The 16,770-nt window shown below is 37.6% G+C and overlaps 1 protein-coding gene across 1 annotated transcript in view; it reads left to right on the forward strand.

The window, feature by feature from the left end:
- Positions 1–16,770, forward strand: part of OLA1 (Obg like ATPase 1) — a 167,656-nt gene that overhangs the window by 13,270 nt on the left and 137,616 nt on the right. Inside the window, exon 3 of the mRNA XM_030851792.2 lies at positions 12,131–12,274. Coding sequence (XP_030707652.1) covers positions 12,131–12,274 — 144 coding nt within the window. The remainder of the gene's footprint in view (positions 1–12,130; positions 12,275–16,770) is intronic.

Genomic DNA, 16,770 nt, shown 5'->3' on the forward strand with positions numbered 1-16,770 from the left:
TCTGGGCTTTCTATCCTGTTCCATTGATTTATATTTCTGTTTTTGTGCCAGTACCGTATTGTCTTGATTACTGGCTTGGTAGTATAGTTTGAAGTCAGGGAGTCTGATTCCTCCAGCTCCTTTTTTTTTCCCTCAAGACCGCCTTGGCTATTTGGGGTCTTTTGTGTCTCCATACAAATTTTAAGATTTTTTGTTCTAGTTCTGTAAAAAATGCCACTGGTAATTGGATAGGGATTGCATTGAATCTGTAGATTGCTTTGGGTTGTATAGTCATTTTCACAATATTGATTCCTCCAATCCAAGAACATGGTATATATCTCCATCTGTTTGTATCAGCTTTAATTTCTTTCATCAGCATCTTATAGTTTTCTGCATACAGGTCTTTTGTCTCCCTAGGTAGGTTTATTCCTAGGTATTTTATTCTTTTTGTTGCAATGGTAAATGGGAGTGTTTCCTTAATTTCTCTTTCAGATTTTTCGTCATTAGTGTATAGGAATGCAAGAGATTTTTGTGCATTAATTTTGTATCCTGCAACTTTACCAAATTCATTGACTAGCTCTAGTAGTTTTCTGGTGGCATCTTTAGGATTCTCTATGTATAGTTTCATGCCATCTACAAACAGTGACAGTTTTACGTCTTCTTTTCCAATTTGTATTTCTTTTTCTTCTCTAATTGCCATGGCTAGGACTTCCAAAACTATGTTGAATAATAGTGGTGAGAGTGGACATCTTTGTCTTGTTCCTGATCTTAGAGGAAATGCTTTCAGTGTTTCACCATTGAGAATGTTGTTTGCTCTGGGTTTGTTGTATATGGCTTTTACTATGTTGAGGTAGGTTCCCTCTATGCCCACTTTCTGGAGAGTTTTTATTATAAATGGGTGTTGAATTTTGTCAAAACCTTTTTCTGCATCTATTGAGATGATCATATGGTTTTTCTTCTTCAGTTTCTTAATATGGTGTATCACGTTGATTGATTTGCATATATTGAAGAATCCTTGCATCCCTGGGATAAATCCCACTTGATCATGGTGTATGATCCTTTTAATGTGTTGTTGGATTCTGCTTGCTAGTACTTTGTTGAGGATTTTTGCATCTATATTCATGAGTGATATTGGTCTGCAATTTTCTTTTTTTGTAGTATCTTTGTCTGGTTTTGGTATCAGGGTGATGGTGGCCTCATAGAATGAGTTTGGGATTGTTCCTTCCTCTGCAATTGTTTGGAAGAGTTTGAGAAGGATGGGTGTTAGCTCTTCTCTAAATGTTTGATAGAATTCACCTGTGAAGCCATCTGGTCCTGGACTTTTGTTTGTTGAAAGACTTTTTTTTTGTTGTTGTTGAAAGACTTTTAATCACAGTTTCAATTTCATTACTTGTGATTGGTCTGTCCATATTTTCTGTTTCTTCCTGGTTCTGTCTTGGAAGGTTATACCTTGTAAGAATTTGTCCATTTCTTCCAGGTTGTCCATTTTATTGGCATAGGGTTGCTTGTAGTAGTCTCTTAGGATGCTTTGTATTTCTGTGGTGTCTGTTGTAACTTCTCCTTTTTCATCTCTAATTTTATTGACTTGAGTCCTCTCCCTCTTTTTCTGGATGAGTCTGGCTAATGGTTTATCAATTTTGTTTATCTTCTCAAAGAACCAGCTTTTAGTTTCATTGATCTTTGCTATTGTTTTCTTTGTTTCTGTTTGATTTATTTCTGCTCTGATCTTTATGATTTCTTTCCTTCTACTAACTTTGGGTTTTGTTTGTTCTTCTTTCTCTAGTTCCTTTAGGTGTAAGGTTAGATTGTTTACTTGAGATTTTTCTTGTTTCTTGAGGTAGGATTGTATTGCTATAAACTTCCCTCTTAGAACTGCTTTTGCTGCATCCCGTAGGTTTTGGGTCATCGTGTTTTCATTATCATTTGTCTCTAGGTATTTTTTGATTCCCTCTTTGATTTCTTCAGTAATCTCTTGGTTATTTAGTAACATATTGTTTAGCCTCCATGTGTTTGTGTTTTTTACATGTTTTTCCCTGTGCTTGATTTCTAATCTCATAGCGTTGTGGTCAGAAAAGATGCTTGATATGATTTCAATTTTCTTAAATTTACTTTGGCTTGATTTGTTACCCAAGATGTGATCTATCCTGGAGAATGTTCCATGAGCACTTGAGAAGAAAGTGTAATCTGCTATTTTGGATGGAATGTCCTATAAATATCCGTTAAATCTATCTGGTCTATTGTGTCTTTTAAAGCTTGTGTTTCCTTATTAATTTTCTGTTTGGATGATCTGTCCATTGGTGTAAGTGAGGTGTTCAAGTCCCCCACTATTATTGTGTTACTGTCAATTTTCTCTTTCATAGCTGTTAGCCATTGCCTTATGTATTGAGGTGCTTCTTTGTTGGGTGCATATATATTTATAATTGTTATATCTTCTTCTTGGATTGATTCCTTGATTATTATATAATGTCCTTCCTTGTCTCTTGTAACATTCGTTATTTTAAAGTCTGTTTTATTTGATATGAGTATTGCTACTCCAGCTTTCTTTTGATTTCCATTTTCATGGAATATCTTTTTCCATCCCCTCACTTTCATTGTGTATGTGTCCCTAGGTTTGAAGTGGGTCTCTTGTAGACAGCATATATATGGGTCTTGTTTTTGTATCCATTCATCAAGCCTGTGTCTTTTGGTAGGAGCATTTTTTTTGTTGTTGTTTTTGCTGTATGCGGGCCTCTCACTGTTGTGGCCTCTCCCGTTGCGGAGCACAGGCTCTGGACGCGCAGGCTCAGCGGCCATGGCTCACGGGCCTAGCCGCTCCGCGGCATGTGGGATCTTCCCAGACCGGGGTATGAACCCGTGTACCCTGCATCGGCAGGCGGACTCTCAACCACTGCGCCACCAGGGAAGCCCGGTAGGAGCATTTAATCCATTCACGTTTAAGGCAATTATTGATATGTATGTTCCTGTTACCATTTGCTTAATTGTTTTGAGTTTGTTTTGTAGGTCCTTTTCTTCTCTTGTGTTTCCCAGTTAGAGAAGTTCCTTTAGCATTTGTTGTAGAGCTGGTTTGGTGGTGCTGAATTCTTTTAGCTTTTGCTTGTCTGTAAAGCTTTTGATTTCTCCATCGAATCTGAATGAGATCCTTGCTGGGTAGAGTAATCTTGGTTGTAGTTTTTTCTCTTTCATTACTTTAAATATGTCATGCCAGTCCCTTCTGGCTTGTAGAGTTTCTGCTGAGAAATCAGCTGTTAACCTTATGGGAGTTCCCTTGTATGTTATGTCATTTTTCCCTTGCTGCTTCAATAATTTTTCTTTGTCTTTAATGTTTGCTAATTTGATTACTATGTGTCTCGGTGTGTTTCTCCTTGGGTTTTTCCTGTATGGGACTCTCTGTGCTTCCTGGACTTGGGTGACTATTTCCTTTCCCATGTTAGGGAAGTTTTCAACTATAATCTATTCAGATATTTTCTCTGGTCCTTTCTCTCTCTCTTCTCCTTCTGGGACCCCTATAATGTGAATGTTGTTGTGTTTAATGTTGTCCCAGAGGTCTCTTAGGCTGTCTTCATTTCTTTTCATTCTTCTTTCTTTATTCTGTTCCACAGTAGTGAATTCCACCATTCTGTCTTCCGGATAAGGTCACTTATCCGTTCTTCTGCTTCAGTTATTCTGCTATTGATTCCTTCTAGTGTATTTCTCATTTCAGTTATTGTATTGTTCACCTGTGTTTGTTTGTTCTTTAATTCTTCTAGGTCTTTGTTAAACATTTCTTGCATTTTCTCGATCTTTGCCTCCATTCTTTTTCCGATGTCCTGTATCATCTTAACTATCATTATTCTGAATTCTTTTTCTGGAAGGTTGCCTATCTCCACTTCATTTAGCTGTTTTTCTGGGGTTTTATTTTTTTCCTTCATCTGGTACATAGCCTTCTGCCTTTTCATCTTGTCTATCTTTCTGTGAATGCGGTTTTTGTTCCATAGGCTGCAGGATTGTAGTTCTTCTTGCTGCTGCTGTCTGCCCTCTCATGGATGAGGCTATCTAAGAGGCTTGTGGAAGTTTCCTGATGGGAGGGACTGGTGGTGGGTAGAGCTGGGTTTTGCTCTGGTGGGCCGAATTCAGTAAAACTTTAATATGCCTCTCTGCTGATGGGTGGGGCTGGGTTCCCTCCCTGTTGGTTGTTTGGCCTGAGGGGACCCAACACTGGAGGCTACCCTGGCTCTTTGGTGGGGTAATGGCGGGCTCTGGGAGAGCTCTTGCCAAGGAGTACTTCCCAGAACTTCTGCTCCTAGTGTCCTTGTTCTCATGGTGAGACACAGCCACCCCCGCCTCTGCAGGAGACCCTCCAACACTAGCAGGTAGGTGTGGTTCAGTCTCCTGAGGGGTCACTGCTCTTTCCCCTGGGTCCTGATGTGGACACTACTTTGTGTGTGCCCTCCAAGAGTGGAGTCTCTTTTTCCCCCACTCCTGTCAAAGTCCTGCAATCAAATCCCGCTAGCCTCAAAGTCTGATTCTCTGGGAGTTCCTCCTCCCGTTGCTGGACCCCCAGGTTGGGAAGCCTGAAGTGGGGCTCAGAACCTTCACTCCACTGGGTGGAGTATAAGTATTCTGTGGTATAAGTATTCTCCAATTTGTGAGTCACCCATCCAGCAGTTATGGGATTTGATTTTATTGTGCTTGCGCCCTTCCTACTGTCTCATTGTGGTTTCTTCTTTGTCTTTGGGTGTGGGGTGTCTTTTTTGGTGAGTTCCAGTGTCTCCCTGTCGATGATTGTTCAGCAGTTAGTTGTGATTCTGGTGCTCTTGCAAGAGGGAGTGAGAGCCCGTCCTTCTACTCCACCGTCTTGAACCTGAAGCCTGGTCACTGTTGCTATATCATATAATTTCAGATTTTTTTTTTCGCTCATTTATTTATTTACTATTAACTATAGCCTGTTTTGGATTTCACCAGTTTTCCTGCTAATGTCCTTTTTCTTTTCCTGTATAGACCTTTTAAAGGTCATGAAAAATTTCATTTACTTTTGAAAAGTTCTATTCAGGTATTTTGTATAATGTCTCTCAATTCCAGTTTGATGTTTCCTCATGCTGTGGACTTTTTCTTTATCCACTCCTCTGTCGATAGACATTAGGGCTGCTTCCACCTTTTGGTTATTGTGAATAATGCTGAAGTGAACATGAGTGTGCAAATATCACTTTGAGATCCTGCTTTTAATTATTTTGGGTAAATACCCTGAAGTGGAGTTGCTGGATCACATGGTAATTCTATTTTTAGTTTGTTGAGGAACCTTCATACTGTTTTCCATAGCAGCTGTACCATTTTACATTCCACCAACAGTGTACCAGAGTTCTAATTTCTCTACGTCTTGGCCAACACTTGTTTTCTGTTTTTTTGATAGTGACTGTCTTAATGGGTGTGAGGTGATACCTCATTGTGGTTTTGATTTGCATTTTACTGATGATTGGTGATGTTGAGCATCTTTTCGTATGTTTCTTGGCTATTTGTTTATCTTCTGTGGAGAAATGTCTATTGAGGTCCTTTGCTACTTTTTAATGTTACTTTTTACAGTTACTTTTGTTGTTGTTGTTAAGTTATACTAGTTCTCTATACATTCTGGATATTAACTCTTTATCAGACATGTGATTTGCAATTATTTTTTTCCCATTCTGTAGGTTACCTTTCACTCTGTTGATTGTTTCCTTTGATGTGCAGTTTTTAAGTTTGAGGTAGTCTCATTTTTTTTCTAATTTTGCTTTTGTTGCGTGTCCTTTTGGTGTCATATCTCAGAAATAATTGCCAAATCCAGCGTTACAAAGTTTTTCCCCTATATTTCCTCTGTGACTTTTATAGTTTTAGGCTCTACCTTTAGGTCTGTAATCCATTTTGAGTTAATTTTTGTGTATGGTGTAAGGTGAGGGTCTTCATTCCTTTGCATGTGGCTATCCAGTTTTCTCAGTGTCATTTATTGAAGAGACTGTCTTTTCCCCATTGTGTGGTCTTGATACTCTTGTCAAAGATTATCTGACTGTATATGGGAGGATTTATTTCTGGGCTCTCTATTCTGTTCCACTGGTATATGGGTCCATCTTTATGTCAGTTCCACACTATTTGGATTACTGTAGTTTTATAATATATTTTGGTATCAGAAATCATGCAATAGACTTTTGGGAAGAACACTGTGGAGGTGAAGTGCCTTTCTCATTGTGTCATATTGAGGGGCTACATGATAGCAACATGATTTGTCACTGGTGATGTTAACCTTGATCATTTGGTTAAGGTGGTGTCTGCCAGATTTCTCCACTGTAAAATTATCCTTTTTCTTTTTGATAGGCTGTTCCTTAGAAGCAAGTCACTAAGTCCAACCCATGCTCAAGGGGAGGGGAATTAAGCTCCACCTCCTGAAGGAATAAGTATCAAAGAATTTGTGGACATTTGTTAAAATCACCACAGTAATTAATTAGTATTATGGGGGAAAGGTATCTTGAGGCTATTTAAATATTCTGTTTCTTCTTAAAGTTTCCCCAGCTAAACTTTATCACTTCTTGGTGGATTTTGCCTGCAGCAATGATTAGTGTGGTGTTCTAATGGTGATATTCTACTTCCTTTATTCCTTTTACATTTATTATTTGGAATTCTTCTGTATGGAATGTTTTTTTTCCCCCCTACAATTAGTTATTTATTCAATCATTTATATAGTTCTATTTAGACTCAGTGAAATTTTTTTTATTCTTTGGGTTTTAATCCAATATTATCAGTATTTATTTTGTTGCTCAAATTGTTCAGATTTGGTCATTGGGAGCTCCTTTAAGTTGCGTTTTATGTCCTTTTTACATGCCTCCATCTTTTTTTTCCATTCTTTTTGTTTTTTCCCTTTCTTTTTTTTTCCTTTTTTTTTTTTTCTTTTCAAGCATTTCCTTACTCTCTGACACTGTAAGATATTTCTGGCTAATAGTGTATTTTTTGTGTCCTAACCTTGTCTTCAGAGACCCTTGGTTTCTTTTATCGAAGAATGGTATTTAGAAACTAAGATCTGGGCTCTAGATGTGATCCTACTGCTGGGGTGTTACTTCTTTTAAGCCCTCTCACCTGATAGAATTAGGAAAAATATGTGGTTATACTAACATATGTATACACACATTGGTATTTATTCCTGTCATTTCTGTTTTCTGTATCTAGCAGATAGATACTTTTAAACAGTTTAGTTACATGTAAATTCAAAACATTTCGAAAGAATATTCTTTTTTCCATGCTTTTGGTTGTGTGTTGTATGAATGGTTAATTCAGAATGCTGGGGGAGTTTGCATTGGTATCCTGACTTCCCTATACATATTGTAATTTTGCATAAGGTTTTAGATAAAACATATATTCAGTCAGATTTATTTATTATAGTAAAATATATAATTTCAAAAATAAAGTATTTAGGTCTTAAGTGGAGGGGGCATACATTAAGTCTAGCCACTCTTTTTTTTAATGATATCATTGCTGAAATAATATTTATGTAAACCTGTTCTTGCATAAGAGAGATCCCTACAATTTTGAATCTTATACTTTCAAGCTTCAATAATAACCTTATAAGGGATCTGAATGTGTGTGTGTGTGTAAAATTCTCATTTCACAAAAAGCCTTATGGGCTTTACCACTCTAATTTAAGCCAAAACTTTAAAATTCTTTGCTTTTGCAAGGCTTTTCTTTAATAGATTTGAATAGATCAAAATGTCTTAACTTGCCGCTAAAGGCTATACTAATAATCCTTAGAAAATTTTCTTTTTCCTTCTTCCTTTTTACTTTTTTGTACTTACAAAGCTATTGGAAGGTACAGATTACTTGGACTTTATGAAATTTAAAATCCTGTCCAAGATGAGTTGATCTGTGAAAATGGAGATGTCTTCCATGTTTAGTTTGACTGCATGTAAGAATTTTTTTAGCCTAAGAGATAATGGGACTTTCTTTTCTATATTTTTACTGTATAATATGTTTTAAGGGATAAACTTTTTTCTTTAGTATTAAACATATTTTTGTCCAGGTAGGCAGTCAAAAATGTAGTACTTAATAAAACCAATAAATTTGAAAATAACTCCATGAACTCCCTATGGACTTTTTTTTTTTTTTTTTTTGGCCGTATGCGGGCCCCTCACCGTTGTGGCCTCTCCCGTTGCAGAGCACAGGCTCCAGACGCGCAGGCTCAGCGGCCATGGCTCACAGGCCCAGCCACTCCGCGGCATGTGGGATCCTCCCGGACTGGGGCACGAACCCATGTCCGCCGCATCGGCAGGCGGACTCCCAACCACTGCACCACCAGGGAAGCCCCTGGACTTTTTATATTGCAATTACTGTGACTGTGGTAATAGCAATGAGCAGTTTTTTATCTACAGTGTACAAAAATACAACTGCACTTTTTTTGTCCCCCAAGAAAGGCACAAATGTCTTGTAAGTGGATTAATTAATATATTTAAATTTTCCTTGAAGTATTTTTATTGTACCATTATTTTGTAATATTTTTATTGCAGGTATGCAATATTTTAGTTACATTTTATTTTTTTAATTTTTTATTTTTATTCGTTGGCTGCACTGCGCATCTTCTGGGATCTTAGTTCCCTGACCAGGGATTGAATCCGCGCCCTTGGCAGTGGAAGCGCGGAATTGTAACCACTGGACCGCCAGGGAATTCCCTTTACTTACATTTTCGGTAAATAAGGACTTATGGATTGTTTTGGCAACCTAAGTATCACTTTTTATGTTTTATTTTTGTGTAGGGAGGGGAATAAGGTATGGAGCATATTACTCTCCAGTTCATTTACTTCAGTACACTTTTGTAATTCTCCCTTTTGTGAGCAATATCCTGAGGGGAAAACTGGTCGTGTTCTTGAGGTCCATCCTCCAAGTCTTCTAATTCTTTGCTGGGTTCCCTGTACTTCAGCATCAGCTTACGCGAGTAAAGCTGTTCTTGCATAAGAGAGATCCCTGGATTCTTGGCCGCCTTACTTTGCCTAGAATGGGCAAATGTCCCATTTCCAGATTCTTAGCCCCTTCAAACAGATACTTTCTGTATCCTGCATTTAAATGGCTTTTCTAGTTTTGGGTGAGAGTTCTAGTCTGCTGTTAGCTTTTGCATCTCACCCAGAAGCAGAATTTCCTCCCTCCACCAGTTGACTTGTTAGAGAAATCTGGATGTTAGTCTTACAGAATTTTCCAAAGTCCAAATTTTCTTAATTGCATCTATGTGGTGTCATTTAATATGTTCTCCTGTCCTCTGTATTTTCTGTTAAGTGACAGTAATATCTAAAGGCTTGATCAGGTAAGTTTCAGATAATTTTTGATCATATAATTTTTTTATGTCAGGAATACTTGAAAGATGGTGTACATAATTGTTAGGAGGTACTTTTTGGGGGGGAGACAGTTAATGATCATTGGTGATAATTACCCAATTCATTAGTTCCTTAGTGGTTGCAAAATGGTGGTATTCTAAGTTTTTTATTCTTTTTTCATTTATTGGCTGGAATATGTCTATAAAAGAATCTTTTCTTCATCAACTCTTTGTTACTCTAAAAGTGCAGTTTATATAGGAAAGACAATGAATGTTTTACTCAACGGTTATCAGAAGAATCAATCACCTAGCATCATTAAAAGGTAGCCAGAGAGGGTTTTTTTTTTCTTTTTTTTGATTTTGTCTTGTTGAGGATTATTAACAGCTCATCGATATGAAGTTATTTGATTTGTTATAGTTCATTGTAGCTATCCTTAAAGATGCTCAGATTGACCCATCTTTGGCCTGTGGGCCTATTCAGATTGGCTCCAGAGTGCTTCTGATAGGACTCTATGGCCTTCAGTAGGTTCCTTGTTTTCCCTTGGGGAAAAATTGTTTGAGATTCATCTTGTATACTTCTGGTCCCAGACCTGGAACTAGTAATTTCTCCAAGAAGTCCTCGTTATTTTTAATGGACATGGCATTTAAAGCTCATAATTTGAATGTGAGTTTTCTTTTTAAAAATTATCTGCCTTATTTTATATATTAATTTTTAAAATTGTATTAATCTTCAGTGTCTTTCTTGAAATAGATGGACTATAACTTGATAAATATACAGACTATTTTAAATTAAGTACTATGACATTTATCTTAACAGGATTGAAAAGAAAAGCTATCTCTATAAGAACTAGTAATTTCCTCTTAATCATCATTCCTAGAGTTCTGGGATTGTTACCAGGCTCTTAGAGGTTACCAATATAAATTCTACAACAGTTAGTATTATTCAGTGAGTTGTTAGCTGAGTTAAAATACTGGGGCCTACACCAAATCTGGAAAGAGGCCTGGTAGTGCATGCCTTTAAATTCTCAGCTGAGTCTGTTATAGGCAAGCATTTGAAAGCTACTGATTTGACCATTGGTACTCTAAGTAACCAGTAATGATTTAAGTGTCTGTTTTTGGAAACTTTTCTACTTTAATCCTAAATATTTAGTCTGAATGTGATATAAGAGCAATATCTTAAAGACCTATGGGCAGGTTCAAGTTAATATATCGTTGCCAAACCATCCTTCTCACCAGTAGTATTTAGGTAAGCCTTCCTTGTTGCCTTTTGTTCATTACTATTTTATTTTATTTTATTTTTAGAGGGTGTCTTAGAGATGGCTTTTTATTTTTTTTATTTATTATTATTATTTTTTAATTTATTTATTTATTTGTTTATTTATGGCTGTGTTGGCTCCTCGTTTCTGTGCGAGGGCTTTCTCTAGTTGTGGCAAGCGGGGGCCACTCTTCATCGCAGTGCGCGGGCCTCTCACTATCGTGGCCTCTCTTGTTGCGGAGCACACGCTCCAGACGCGCAGGCTCAGTAATTGTGGCTCACGGGGCTAGTTGCTCCGCGGCATGTGGGAACTTCCCAGACCAGGACTCGAACCCGTGTCCCCTGCATCGGCAGGCAGGTTCTCAACCACTGCGCCACCAGGGAAGCCCAGAGATGGCTTTTTAAAAAAATTTTTATATTTGGCTGCGTTGGGTCTTAGTTGTGGCGCACAGGCTCTTTGTTGTAGTGCGCGGGCTTTTCTCTAGTTGTGGCGTGTGGGTTTTCTCCTCTCTAGTTGTGGTGCACTGGCTCCAGGGTGTGTGGGCTCTGTAGTTGTGGCGTGCGGGTTCCAGAGTGGGTGGGCTGTATAGTTTGCTGCTTGGGGGTTCTAGTTGAGGCATGCGAGCTCAGTAGTTGTGGTGGCGTGCTGGCTTAGTTGCCCCGTGGCATGTGAGATCTTAGTTCCCTGACCAGGGATTGAACCCACGTCCCCTGCATTGTAAGGTGGATTCTTTACCACTGGACCACCAGGGAAGTCCCTGTTCATTACTCTTTTAAAAGGGTCTCAGAATTTAAAAAAAAAAAAAAAGGACTGGTTCTCTGATTTAAAATTCAGTCAGATGAACTAACTGTAGCAAGTATAAACTTCTGATGAATATAGGGTTAGAGCTCATCTGGGAGACATTTTTACCTTAAAAAGTGTTTGGAAAAGATAGAATAGTAATACGAGTTGGCATTCTCTGAGTGTGTATTATCTGATAAAAATCAGATAACAGAAAATTAGTGAACAGTTCTTTCATTTTTAATAGCTTTTTCTTGATTAAAATTATACCTTGGAAAAAATTCACATTTTGACTTTCACAATCCACCATTCACAGTTCTAGATTACCAGTAATCCTTATGCACTAACAATTAGAAGGGAGTCTGAGCTCCAAACTCCCATTTCCTATTAGACAATTAGCCAATGCTTGTGAAGTGATTGACCTAACTCAATGCACACCTCTCTACATTTATGCCAGAGAAGATTATACTAGATACAGGTGAAATGATACTGGTATTCCAGGTACTTTAGGAGTAAAATAGATTTTGTGGTGTGTTGTGAGACTAGTTATCATTTATAACAAAGATTCTTTGGGGAGATGCTTTTCACGTTCCAAATAGACTGAGAGAGGAGCATAACTTAATTGTAAATCATGAGCTGCATTGTTGTAAATTTCATTTGTTTCTGTTAGTAAAAATGTATTCCCCGCCCTACCCCCCACCCTGCATTCCCAGATTGGTTTTATAATCCTTATGGATTTTATTTGAGCATTGAAATTAGAGTGAGATAGCTTTTTCTCAGTGTTAGCCTAAGAATTGATTGAAATCGTTTTTATTCATTTTAGGAAATCTACTTTCTTCAATGTATTAACCAATAGTCAAGCTTCAGCAGAAAACTTCCCATTCTGCACTATTGATCCTAATGAGAGCAGAGTACCTGTGCCAGATGAAAGGTTTGACTTTCTTTGCCAGTACCACAAACCAGCAAGGTAAGAAGAATCTTTATGCCATTGTTCATGTGGTTGGCCCTGTATAGATTGAGTAAATATATATAAGTGATATATTTAAAATTATGTAGAAGGGTTGTGTTGTTTATTTCAAAATTAATGTAGCATTATTGTTTTGGGTGATTATAAAAGTAACCTAGAACCTGGAGAAGGGTGAGGAAGGATACATCCATTGTTAACATTGAAGTTATTTTTTTCTGGGGAGTGTGAGGTAGAGGGAGTAATTAGTCTGTATTATGTGATTCCATTCATGTAAAATGATACATGTATGTGTGTATTCATAGGAAAATGTATGAACTGAAGATCACAAACTAATTGATGGTTATCTCTGGGGAATGGAATTTTTAGGTCATTTTTTTCTTCATTTCTTGTAGTTCTCTCTGTTTGAAGTTTTTATAACAGCATGTATTATATCTTTAATTAGAAAAAGTAAGATAATACAGTTTTATTGTAGGAAGTTCAGACAATATGGAAATGTATAAAGAGAGGAGTAAAAATCACCTATACTTCTACCTTGATATAATAGATATAAATACTTTTGAGGTAGATCCTTCCATACTTTTGATATATTTTTACTTGGGGTATCATTAATATTTTTCTAGATTAAAAAGTACAGATTTAAATAAATAATAATTTCTAATATAATGTTTAGTACTATGTTATATGAATGTGCACAGATTATTTACCATTTCCCTATTATTGAGAATTTAGTTTGCTTTTAGTTTTTCACTATTTTGAATGTGGTGATAAATCCCCAATTTTTGTCTCCAGCCCTGAACTCTGTTGAACTCTAGATGTGTATCTAACCGCCTGCTTGACACTGACACTTAGAAGGCTAAACAGGTGCCTCCGATTTTACATGTCCTAAATGGACTTGATTTCACCCTGCCTGTGTCAAATTTGTTCTTCCTCAAGACGTTTATAATTCAATAAATAGTACTATTATTTCTTCAGTTGCTTAAGTTAAAGCCCAAGATCTATCCTTGATTCTTTTCTTTCCTCACCCCTACATCCAATCTATCAGCAATTCCTATGAGTTCTAACTACAGAATATATACCAAATTTATTTACTTCTCTTACTTTCATCCTCTAGTTTTAGCATCTATTGATTTTTTTATGAATTAATTATTACTGTGATGATTGTCACATGATGATTTTGTAATTCCACCATCTCCTTCATTTATTAGTTGACATTCTGCTGTAAGAAGAGCTTTCTTGTTTTCATTTATTCATTCATATCATTGTTACTCACTTGGTTATAATATGTCACAGTCATTGGATATAGCTCAAATTATATCCCTCAAATTGGCTCCTCAAGCTGACTTCTGAATCCTTTTTAAAAACTTTTTATTTTTAAATGATTTCAATTTTATATAAAAGCTGCAAAATTATATGTAGAATGTTTGTATGCCTTTCACTCAAATTTCTCTGAACCTTTGAAAATAACTTGCAGACATGATGCCACATTGCACTTTAATTCTTCAGTTTGTATTTGCTAAGTATAGGCACTCGCCTACATAACCACAGTAAACCATCATAATCAGGACATTGACAATGATCTAATATTATCATCTAATTCACAGATTCCATTTAGCTTTCTCCAGTTGTCCCCATAATGTGCTTATTTGCTCAGTCCCTTTATATGTTGCAAATCCCTTGAACCCACCAGGTTGTTGCCCAGGTTGGACACTCTCCTGGCTTGGGCCCTGCCTGTTGCTGGGCTGCTCTCCTGCCCAGATGCCTTCCTTGTCCAGGCCCCAGCTGCTGTTGTGCTGCCTTCTCTGCCCACTCTGACTCTCTCCTTGTGTGAGCCTTTGCCACTGAGGGGCTGTGTGGTCATGTGACACTGCTGAAATTCTCCAGAGACATGAAGAGAACAACAACAATAATAAAGCTCTTGGAGGGACTTCCCTGGTGGTGTAGTGGTTAAGACTCTGAGCTCCCAGTGCAGGGGACCTGGGTTTGCTCCCTGGTCAGGGAACTAGATCCCACATGCATGCCGCAACTAAGAGTTCGCATACCACAATTAAGGAGCCCGCCTACTGCAACTAAAGAGCCCGCCTACCACAACTAAGGGACACACGTGCCGCAACTAAGGAGCCTGTGAGATGCAGCTAAGGAGCCCGCCTGCCACAGCTAAGACCCAATGCAACCAAATAAATAAATAAATGTCATGTTATTAAAAAAAAAATCAATAATAAAGCTCATGGACTTCAAATTTATTGAAATTTTAGGCAGTGAGGGAATTAATTTCTCAAAATTTCTTTTGCTTTACTGGTAAACATTGATTAAACACCTTTATGGAAATACAAAAGTTGAATGGGAACCCATCTTCATTTTTTCCATAACTTAATTTTGTCCTCTTTGTGGTCAAGCAAATAAGGAAGAATTGACAGTAATTCATAGTTTTTCTTCTTGCAACCCCAAACTTACCTGTTATATTGGAAGTTTCCAGGTTTTTTGTTTGTTTTTTTGATGGAAGAAAAATCCTCCTCATCATTTTCATTTGTTTCTATTGAAGAAAGACTTATAAATGTTTTTGGTATTCTGTGTTCATTATATCATAGTGATTAAAAAGATTTTAAACCTTATTTTAATTTCAAGAAAGTTTCATAAGGTCTAAAAACATAAAGTAGTCTTAAAATCATTGGTACAGTATATAGAAAATCTTTGAATTAGGGCTCAAGTTTTTATTTTTTGAGATATATTAATGGTTTAAACCTTTATCCTGGCCTTAAATCAAGAATCAGAATTAAGAAGCTCATTTTCATTAGAAAACAGAATCTCAGAGCTATAGATTGTCCTGTGTGGTTTCCTTATAAAAGGAACGGAAGCCCAGAAAGGTGAAATGATTTGCTCAAGGTCATACAGATAGTTAATGTCAACCAGGGCTAGAACCCCCGACTTCTTCCTTCAACTTCAGGGCCTTTCCTCTCATATCTATGCTACTGTACTTTGTATTTATCATATGGGTGATATGTTTTAGTTGTTAGAAGTTATATTATTTAGATGAGTTTGGTTGCACCTAACATATGGACTTAAAAATTGATTTATTGAGTTAGTAACAGGTAGCATGGTATTTTGTGTTGGTTTCAGCACCTCAGTTGTGTCATCAAGGACCTGGCTTTGTTCCCCTCTCCATTTTACTTACTTTATCAGCTTGATCATAAGATCGCCTTCCCCTTTGGTCATCTCAAATGACCAAATCATTTGGAACTCTCAAATCTTGGAACTGTATACTTTCTCATCCTTGTTCAGAGTGAAGGAAGAGCGGTTTGCTTCTAGAAGCCCTGTCAGAGGACTGACGATCTTCTATTCAAGAATCCTCTTAACCCTCTCTGGCAAATCTCTCCTTAAGCCTTTCTAGGCAAATGGGGCAAGGCAGAGGTCCTAGAATCATTAATTGTGCCTAGGGAATGAGATTAAGCTGCTTAGTATAGGCGCAAGCTACATGCCCCCTTCTAGAGTTAGGTGTAGAGCCAGCTTTTTCAAAGCTCCAGGCTACACTGGCGAGGTATGGCTAGCCAAATGACAGTCAATAGTCATCAAGAGAAGGGGCAAAGGATGCTGGAGAGGCAACCACAGTAGTCACCAAAAACTTAACCCCATCTTATGTATGTTTTCTGTGGATTTGCTGGTACCAGTTATGAAGTAATTTCTATTTGTATAAAAATTTTTTATAGAACAGTTATTTTAAAAGGACTCAGTTTCCATGCAGATAATAGGAAAGCATTTTGTGGAACTTTTTTTTTTTTTTGCGGTTTGCGGGCCCGTCACCGCCGTGGCCCCTCCCCGCCGTGGCCCCTCCCGCTGCGTAGCACAGGCGCCAGACGCGCAGGCTCAGCGGCCATGGCTCACGGGACCAGCCGCTCCACGGCACGTGGGATCCTCCCGGACCGGGGCACGAACCCATGTCCCCCACATCGGCAGGCGGACTCCCAACCACTGCACCACCAGGGAAGCCCTTGTGGAACTTTTATGTTGTATTTTATCATGTAATAAAACTGACATTCTGAAAAATGAATACTCTGAAAATTGACAAAGGATACATAAATGCATATACCGTACACCTTTGTCATATGACATTGAAAGTAGCTTTATTTACTCATATGCTTTAATCTCCATTTCTACATGGCTGACTGGTTTTCTTGTTTTCTAATTTGTGTTAACTGTTACTTTACTGTGTCTAATTCTGCTGCTGTTGTTAACAACTACGTTATTACTATGCTGACAATTGGTTCACATCATTACATGTGCATTTTGGGGCTGTAAAACCTATATGGTGATTAAATGCAAACCCAGATATCCTATATTTGAATAGCAGTTTTGGTCACTATTAGCTGAGTGATCCTGTGTGCAATAGATTTCTTAACTCCTCTATGGCTTAATTTCCTCATCTGTAAAGTGGGTTTAATAAATAACACCCATCTTATAGAGTAAGTTTGAACTTTAGAATGATAATACATGTAAAGCACTTA

The sequence above is a fragment of the Globicephala melas genome, chromosome 7 (genome assembly GCF_963455315.2).
Source record: "Globicephala melas chromosome 7, mGloMel1.2, whole genome shotgun sequence".
NCBI classification, from domain to species: domain Eukaryota; kingdom Metazoa; phylum Chordata; class Mammalia; order Artiodactyla; family Delphinidae; genus Globicephala; species Globicephala melas.